Genomic DNA, 10,183 nt, shown 5'->3' with positions numbered 1-10,183 from the left:
AATATACTCACACATTTAAACATTAGTTTTTTCGGCCAGCGCTATCTAGAGTAGTAATCTATGTCTTGGTACATGGTGCATAAACAGTAATTTTAGCATATCCCTTAGCTTTCCTTTCCCTTTTAATTGCCAGCATTTACCCAAAACAAAGTCGAGGGAGCAACAGGAGCGGGAAGCCAGAAAGATGCTGGGAAAAAGTTGCAGTTTAAGCGAGAAGAATCGAGCTAAGACATAAAAGAAGAGATTTGTAACGGGACAAAATGAGATGGTTGTGTGGTGGGTGAGAATGGTTTCCTGAGTGATTAGTTTTTCTGATTGCCAACCCATTTTGTAAATTGGCCAACAACTCACAGCGTGTTTAATTAGCACGAGCAGTCAGTAAGTATAGTTCACAGAAGCAGCATTTATGACAAGTCTCCATATACTTTGGCAAGCAAACGGTAAGCATTTCCAAAACTGAAACTAATATGACATATAACATTGCCAAAAACCCTTGGCTCAAATAGTTGGAGGAGCACATGCCTAGGCTGCGCCGTCCACACACATCCAACTTTCCTTGAGAAAGTTCAGTGCACCACTCTGACAAATGTAGTTTCTCCAAACCATGATTTACGATACACTATTTGAGGCTGTAATTACATTTTTTTTTTAAAAAAATCAACATGAGACATTATTTGATGTACATGTCCGACAACCCTCTGAATCTCCTCTTCACATGGTTGAAGATAACCCGTGGTAAGCAATGGAAATTAACAAATATATCTATTCTAGATGATCCCCGTGGAAATGCTGGAAGTTGCATTTATCTTCAGAGAGTTCTCGGGAATATAGGTTAGACCTGCGCAGAAAAAAGTAGTTGCCCACATGAAGTTAAGCTCTTGATGGAAGCAGAGCCTGCAAGCATGAAGATTATAGCAGTGCATAGAATATCCCTTCCTTTTGGAGCGGAAAAACCAAAATATTATCACAGTACAGCTCCAATTGAGAACATAAGCAAACAGCAGATGATGACCATGTCTATTCCAATACGATGCCAACTCTTACATTTGAAAGAAGGTCAGAGAATAACAGACAGGGCCAGTCAAATACCACAACCTTAAAGGATCAACACTGATAAATAGGCACATGATAATGCAATTTGTCCACGACCCAATCATAGATAATCATCTTCAATATTCAAAACAATCAATAACATTACAAGATGGCATTAGATTTCATGTTTTTTTAAAGAGATAGTGAGTTGCAAGTTATATACAAGAAAATTTCAGCATTTGAGACCAAGAAGATATACATTTCACAGAAGAGTTGTAATATAGCCACCACTTGTAGTTTAAATACAGTGAAATTTTGACTCTCAGGAAAATATCAGAAGAGAGATTCTTGCACGTGATACCGCACAATGCATACTATTGAGGAAGGGGATAGCACTATTATTCATCAATGCTGATTAACTTTCTTTTTTTTTTAAAAAAAAAAAAAAAAAAAAAAAAAAAAAAAAAAAAAAAAACCTGATCAAATAAGAATTCATTATAATTAATGAAAGGGTTTCAGGTTTTGAAAACATAAAAAAGAGAAGCAAAGAAGGTTACGTAGATGAAAAATCCAAAATTTTATGAAATCCATGACAAGTGTAAGTAGATGATACCTTTCTCCTTAACATCTATCTGTAAAGTGTCCAGGGAAATTATCCCATCAGTCAGGGGAAGTAGCTCAAGCTTAATGGTAGCTGTAGATTGGGCAGGGACGCATCTGTATAATCACCTAAGTTGTAAAAATCTGTCCAATCAGATCCCAAAACAGATATGAGCTTGAGAGTGAGATACATTACCCTAATGGAACTCTGCTCTGCAGCCACAGATGTGTACAACCCAAGCCTGTGCTCGAAATAACATCAGATATGGGAGAAGACTGTTCGATAATTTCTGAAGTGGTAGTCACAGAGGTCAGTGCCTGCACTGCAGAGAAATATTTCTCACCGGTTATTATACCTGTAGACTCGGGCAAACCAACAAATGAGCTCATTGGTGTTGTCGGCGAAGAACTCAAGGACCCCACTGATGGAGGTGAAGTAAATGAGGCAGGAGCCAGAACCGTCAGAGTTAGATCTTCAGATGTCAAATTTGAAGCCCGTAAAGCTAAAACCTGGGAATTTGACAACAGCATCAGAAGAGGAAGAAAGAAACATATTCAATAAATTAACAAAAAAATGCAGAACAAGAACAACCTGAACTGGAAGCTGAGAGACTCTCTCATTGGGTCCAGAAGATTGTCCTGACATTTCAGATGCAACAGAGATCAAAAGATCCCTTGAGTTACGCGGTCGCCAACTAGTTGGCTGCTTAAAAAAGAGTCTTGACTCTACATTCAACACAAAGCATGAAACAAAAGGTTGGTGAAAGTAAATAAACAATTACCTATAGAAGTTTAGATGATGAAGCAAACCACAAAAATAATAGATACCAGCGTAGTTACTGCGACAAGATACAATAATTGCATACTGGTCAACATTCAATGCACTCCTGCCTTCCACAGTATTTGGTACAAGATGCAGACTTGATGGGGATAGTCTTTCTCTGTGAACTTTGGAATCCTTCACAAAGGATGCTGGTTTGAGAATGAATGAGTGCTCCTCACCTCTCCTACCATGGGAAAATTTTCAATAAGTTCATGATAAAGAATGAAATTCGTGAATCAAATTTTTTTCCCCTGATGTAGTGATACAAGATACAGTCAATAATTTTTATCAGTGATCTCTGTATGCACTCACAATTCAAAATTTACACAAATAATTTTAGGGTTATGATCCAAACTAATGGTAAAAAGAGGTCATTTCTATAAATTAAAAGAAGTGTAATGAAGAAGCTTAATTCATAATTTACTTGATCATTCCATATATTACACATATACTGCATGCTATTGCAAACAATCAATTTTCTGCCTTTGCTCTATTCCACGTAAAACGTGAGTGTTAAGAGCGCTCTTGTGGTTTTTTCTTCTAGATATATATCAGAAAAGGGCATTGTGAATGTTTTGTAGATGATGATCCTCAGGCTGCTGGTAGACTAGAAGCTCAAATCAAAATCATAAGTCAGAAGTATTGTCATGCATCAGTCCAACAATTTCAAAACAATTATTAATTGAACCATAAAATGCTAGCGAATCACTCACTAAGCAACCACGAAGAGATAAAAGTAGCCTCTGCCAACTCCAAGATGGTTGAACTAAAAGAGTGAGAATGAAAGGACAAGTAAACTGGAAAAAAAAAGGCAAGAGTAAAATAAATTTATTTTTCATGTAAATATAAAGTACTTTTCCTGAAGCAAAGCCACATTGTACGCCAGTCTTGGCCTTAGCCTGACTGGTTGGGATTTGTCCAATCAAATAACATACTGCTCAAGAACATTTATCAATGATGTGCAAACAACCTCCAGCAAGTGTAAGCAAACTGAATTAACCATGACAAATGCAGTTCAACCAACAAATAAGAGTGCATTAAGATAACTAGAATAAAAAACAACCTGAGGGCTAGATTTGGCAAACTGTGATCATTTCCAGCTTCAATACATGCAATTGGTAATGATGAGGGAAGTCCACTCTTTGAAGCTTCCTCAAAAACAATAGTTATAGTATCTATGTATACTACAATATCCGGTGTAATTGCTGGAGATACGTTCTGTAAAATGGCTTTTAAATTTATTAGCATTGGTGAAATTTGGAGGTTAATCCCAATAAGCAACCAAATATATAAACACATTAAAAAATTTGGCATGGTAAAAGTCTTAAAGCACACCTTAATCTGAACACAAAGAAGGTCATCTGTATTGCAGTCAGCAGCAAAAGAATGGATTTCTACAGGTTGAATTATTTCAAGTTTCCTCAACCATCTTCTTCCTGGAATGTAGATGCCTTCCAACCCACAGCGAACAGAAAACCTCTCTCTCTCTAATGATACACCTCGGATAGATAAAAGCTCTTCATCCGCAGGTTTTTGACTTTTCCATAACTTCTGAGATGAGTACTGATCCCAATCTTCAAGGTCAAAGTTGGGCTTAGAGCTTTGGGCTTTAACAGGTTGTGGAGGTGGAGCAGAATTTTGAGGCAGTGATGACATGGAGTAACTTCTAAAATGAGAGAAGAGCTGAGAACCAGATGAGGAAGACTTCTGCGATGCACCACCAAATCCTGAATTGGAACTTAGCTGAGGAGGAGGCAAAGAACGAGCGGGAGAAGATAAGGTGTTATCCACAGGAAGCAACCATTTTAATAGTTCTCCACATGGGTCGTAATTACTGTAATTTAAGTTGTCTTGGTTCTCAGGAAACCGATTTCTCTCCTGATATTTCTCAAACTGAAGAATCTCAATGACCGGGTCTCTGAAAAAATTAACACCGACATTAACCTGTAAAAGCACCTGCATCCTTCCAAACAAAGAAATGGAATGTGAATCAGTACCTTAACAACTGTTAAATATGGTCTAGATAGGAACTATAGCATCATAATCACATGTTTAAGAAAGCAGCCAAACCGATGCACAAAACATATTTGACCAATCACATTCCCTCACTAACATGTTATCAACTAACATCATTTCACATGATTTACTGAAAATAAAAGATGTCTACATCATTAGACTGTAGACTGAGAAAAAAGTGTATTTGCATGTACAATAACAAAAGCATAACGATTACAAGGCTCAAAATACTGTTTTAATCACTTTTTGCCACATATAGCAATTGAACTGAGCCACTGAAAATATTTTGTTAATTCTCCACAAATACCTCCACAAACATTCTGTTTAACAAAGCCATGAGCTACTTGGGAAACATGCAAAATCTTTCACAAATATAGACTCCAGAAGATTTATGCATCTAATATCAGAAATAGACTAGAACGATGATATTTTAGATAATACTTTTGGAAAAATAAATTGCATTGCCAAATGCAAGGTGTGACCATTTTTTATCCAGCTCAGAGAAAACACAACACAATTTGGTCAGTTCAATCTGCAGAAGATAGCTAAATTTCCATAGGCTATTTATAAATCATCTAGTTAGAAACATAACATGCAACTCTATTGCTAAATTGGTGTGTTGTCTATGTGCAATTGCAACTTGCAGAGTGTTGGCATAATTGTAAGCACCTGGACAGGAAATAAGACCACAAGAATTGAAGCATGCACTCAGTTTTTCAAAAGAATATCAGATGGGAAAAAATCATGAACCTTGTGGTTCTCAGATACATACCACTATATCTCCATTAGAAAGAGAGCAACAGCTAACACCATTCCTTGCAGCACCACCAGAGACATTGGCATCAAAATTTCCTCTATCAATAAGAGCACTAAGATGGAATGTGTTATCTGCAGTTTTCTTGGTTCTTTGAGGTTTGTTCTGACTATCCATCTCAGAGTATTCTTGATCAAGTGCACTTTTTCTTGACCAAAGTGGTTCACCTGACTCTGCAATTCTAACAAAAAAATGGGAGTTCTTAAATCTTTGCAATAACATTTCAGTTTGTCTTTTGTAATCCTCCATTCTGAGAAAGGATTTGCTAGCAGAAATATCCCTTTGTGGATCAGTCTTCTGTTTTGATGTGCCATTGCCATTAAGGCCTATTACTTGACTATCAGAACTCACTTCCCCTTTTGCAGAAACCGAACTACCTCCATCTTTTAAATTTCCATTTTGTTTCTCAGGGCTTTGCCCTATTCCATTTTTAGACATCACTGCAGCAACTTTAAATGGAGTAATAATTTCTGTATCCTGCTTGTATGCTGATAAACATGCCAGAATATGAACTTGTTCACCTGAAATAGAAATGGATTTGAGGTGTATACAATGGACATAGAACATCCCAAACGAATAAAAACCAGCACATGTGAAAATTGAAAGAATCAATGGATTTAAGAAATATATAGTACCAGGAAAAACAAATGACCGATCCAGGGAGCGTAATGAATGTATATCTGGTGCATTCTTCCAGTCATCAGGAAGTTCCCCTGCCAAAACATATCAAGCATCAAATATGATAGAAGAAAACATATCAAAGTTATTCAACTATATGGAGAAATCATGTAAGTGAATCAAAAACAAACATTAAGAAAAAACTTGAAAACAAAAAAGATGGCAAACCTCAAATATACTCCCCAAAAATTGGAATAGCATCAACTACACCCCCAAATGTTTTTTGTAACAGTTTTGTTCCCAAACAATTTAGATTTCTCAATTGAGTCCTGTTAGAATTCCTTAACAGAAAACATTAAGTTCCGTACAAAATGACATAGTAAAAAAAAAAAAAACTTTGGACTGAATCCATGATCAAATATGGATGGAAAGACCTAATTGAGAATTTCTAAAACTCAGGGAACAAAATTAATACAAATATTTGTTTGAAGGCAAAGTTTTGATGCAGGTTAGAAGTCCACATAAGGTGCTGTCACCTAATACATTTGTTAGGGGACAACATAGTAGAGAAATTTCTAACTGCCTGGTGACCTCGGAAGTGTGGCTCAAACTGTTTGTTAGTGGTAAGTCTTGGGCAACACTGCAAAGCTAAGGAAATGTTATGAATGCGTTTAACATTTTTTGGGAGGGGGAAGGATCATAAAATTTTGGGGAAATTTATGATGTTTGCATCAGCTAATTAGAGGGCGATTTGAGAATCTCCAAGGATCCAGCTTGATCAAAGTAACTGCTATGGGAATTAGGATATAATTATTTGACCTCCTTGTTCAGGGCATTTTCAATGGTTTCATTGACCATGTTCAAAGGGACCAGAAAGTGGTGTTTCAATGTTTTGTTTCATTATTTTCATTACTGTGGGAAGATAGTCCATTCTCCTTGTCATGCTCATTTCCTCTCAAAGATGATAGACAGAGATACATTCAGCCTTTATCATACATGCATGTGTAATTACACCAAACAGATAGTGGCACTAAACTCATGTCTGAAAAGTCTAAATCTGTGGAAAAAAATCCTATAACATCTGTTTAAGCATTCTGTTAACAGATACAAAAAAAAAAAAAAAAAAAGACAAAAAAGAAAAATCATTCACTTTGTTTCCATACAAGAAGAGGCCCCAAGGGGTGGGCTGGATGAGGGTTAACTGATATAACCTTCCTGATGGCGATTCCAACCTGAAGCAACCAAAATCACACTTCACCCATATACCACCCAAACCTATTAAACATCTGACAGTATTGATTTTCTATAAAGGATTTTTTTTTTCTTTACTCAGTGAATAATTCTGAAATTGCCTTCCTACTTAGATTAAAAAAAAACAGCCCAAGTATATTAGGGCACGAAGCTTCAGAACTTTATTAGACTTGATGACATGGATGCATGGTCAAGTCAGATGACAAAGCAAACAAAAAGTGCAATTAACAAATTCATAGAAAATGTGCATAGCATGTATATCTGAGAATCAATCCAGCACAGTACTTTTCTTGATGAACAAATTCTGTGGAAAAAAAGAATATCCTCTGAAATTCTCCAATTTCAGTCCCCCCTTAACAAAAAGCAAGAAGTATAGCTCTTAATTAGCTGTACAACATCCCATGCAAAAAGAGCCGTGTGTACAAGAAAAAAAGGCCTTAAATTTTACCCATCTAATAATAGTTTGAGAAATTCCCTTCTAAAATCAGCAGCGAACCCTTGACTAGCCAAATATAAATTCAAACTCTAAACATTAAAAAAAAATTTGAAACTTAAATTAGTAGCCAAAAATAGTCCCCATTCCTAAAGCATGCTAGACATCACACATTGAGATTAGATTAATTAGAGAAGCAAGTAAACTTGATGGACAAACGAAGTAAACACAACCTTGAATATTAAACAAAACAATCAATAAGAACCACTAAACCAAACCAGCCAGAGGTTGATCAAAATTTAGAAGCCCTAAATAACAGATAGAATTACTAACCACCCATATCTCTTGACAAAGATCACTATATAATGTTTATTCAGAGAACTTTAAAGTGAATTTCACATTACTGAACAAAATTTGGATCTCAAAGCTACTTGTTCACATGCCATTCGATATTAGAATCGGTGACAAAAGTTTAGTGGGAATACTATCAAAGAAAGAATCTCGACACTTTTAGCTTTTCAGAACAATGCAGGAAACAAAATTATATTGGAAATAGAATTGCAACTTAGCACATTTTATTAGGTTCCAAAGATATATATAAACTAGAAGCAGGCAAAACAGCACTCAAAGAAAGAACTAAGCAATGATAATAAAAGGGAGTGGCTGTACCAAATGGTATGATGATCCATCCTTCTTCTTCAGAAACATCAGAATGGTTCTCCAAGACAAGTGATGAATCATTCTTTGTAGCAGCAACAGATCCATTTTCACCACCAATACCCATATCACGAACTTCAGATTGAGGGAATGAATCTTCAGCTATAAGACCCTCCAAAGTCACAGCTGGAGAAGGAGATTCATGAACAGGAACAGGAGCTGAAACCTGTTCTTTGATTACTTGGTGAGTGGTAGGGCGCAACAGAAAATTCATTTTCCTCTGCAATCACAAACAATTTTCAGGAATATACGAATTGCTTTTATGCGATTGGACTGAACATTAAAAAAAAAACGAGGAAATACAAGGATATCAACGTTGTTTGATTGATTCATTAAGTAGTACCTGATCAGTCGCGGATGGATAGAACCACTTGGGTGTCGCGAACTGCTCTTGCTAGCTTTGCCCTTCACCTCTTAACTGTGTGCTTGGCCGATCTCTTCAAGTGTTGGATTTGGATGGATCTGTTAATGAGAGTGATTTGATTTCTCCTTTTTTTCTTTCCTTTCATCAAAAGAATTGAATGCTTATAATCTTCACAAAAGAAAAATATTGAATAATTAAGAAAAAAAAAATTAATTACTCAGATTTGGGGTGGCAATGGATCGGGCCGGGGAGAGTTTTTTTCTGAACCGTCTTCGGCTCAGAACATCCAATTATATGATTGTGGCTATCAATCTAATCTAGACTTTTTAACCATCTACTTGACCCGCGATTCCTAGCGGGTTGAATAATTTTTTAAAATAAAAAATAAATATAAACACTTTTTTAATGTTTTTTTTTATATAAAAAATTCTTAATCATTAATTGAAATGCTTGAACACCCACCTAATTAAATAAACTAATATTTAATTAAAAAATAATTAAAATTAAAATATTTAATCTCATAATATAAAGTCATCTACTTAATTATTTCTAATAATTTTGTTTCTTAGAATAATCATTTTAATCAAATGTTTATGTGCTAATAAATAATTTTACAAAAAATCGTTAATAAAAGAAAATTGAATAAAATTATGAAGTGTAGCTATCAAATAACTCAATATTAAATAATAAAATAAAAATAAAACAAAAAAAGAGGTTGAATTACTAATGGTAATTTATACACGTGTAGATATAATAACGGTTATCCTAACTTTGAGGGGTAGCTCAACTGGTCAAACCTTGGGTTTGATTCATAATGATCACAAGTTCAAGTCCTCTTAAGATCACTAGAGACTTACATAATCGTTAATTTCAGAGCTCATAGGATTAGTCGAGATACGCACAAGCTGGCTCGGACACCCACTTTAATAAAAACAATAGTTATCCTTTGTAAGATAAAAATACCCTCCAACTCATGAATTGGTTGAACTTGCTTGAACATTATGGTAAGGATTGGGTCAAGCATGTATTAAATTGAGTCCAAACTTGATCCAACCTAGCTTAATTACAATGTCTAGCTAATAATGATCGACTTTAAATTAAAAAGAAAACATAATTTGCAAGAAATTATTATATATTGATACATGTATCAATATAGTAAGATTTTATTTGATATTATGCTAGTGATTGTCTTTCAAAATGTTATTCGCTTGAAAATGCTTTGAAATAATGATTTTTAAAATTTATTTTTGATATCAGTATATCAAAACAATCTGAAAACACTTTAAAAAATTAATTTGAAGTAAAGAAAAAATAAAAAATCATTGTTTTTTTTTTTTTTAAATAAACATTTTGAAACACAAAACAAACGGACTCTAAATCTCAACTTAAAGTCGTTTGAATATAATATATGAAAGGTTCGACATGCCAATAGAGGAATCAAAATAAATTATAAAAACTGGAACAATATTTTAATGAAGAATTGTTGTGATGTCGCGGTCGCACAAATTAATTACC

General features: G+C 34.9%; 1 protein-coding gene across 1 annotated transcript; it reads right to left on the bottom strand.

Moving 5' to 3' along the window:
- Positions 1-441: 441 nt before the first annotated feature.
- Positions 442-8,948, bottom strand: LOC118029898 (uncharacterized). Its single transcript, XM_035033870.2, has 11 exons — positions 8,648-8,948; positions 8,257-8,524; positions 5,921-5,998; positions 5,244-5,806; positions 3,791-4,411; positions 3,519-3,673; positions 2,461-2,639; positions 2,225-2,358; positions 1,829-2,142; positions 1,646-1,749; positions 442-838 (listed from the first exon to the last, which is right to left on the bottom strand). Exons 2-11 carry the CDS (start codon positions 8,516-8,518, stop codon positions 768-770), a joined length of 2,481 nt encoding a protein of 826 aa, XP_034889761.1. The 5' UTR covers positions 8,519-8,524; positions 8,648-8,948; the 3' UTR covers positions 442-767.
- Between the last annotated feature and the right edge of the window lie 1,235 nt (positions 8,949-10,183).

This window comes from Populus alba, chromosome 10 (assembly GCF_005239225.2).
Source record: "Populus alba chromosome 10, ASM523922v2, whole genome shotgun sequence".
Classification (NCBI taxonomy): Eukaryota; Viridiplantae; Streptophyta; class Magnoliopsida; order Malpighiales; family Salicaceae; genus Populus; species Populus alba.
This window is presented reverse-complemented; position numbering and strand designations above follow the sequence as displayed.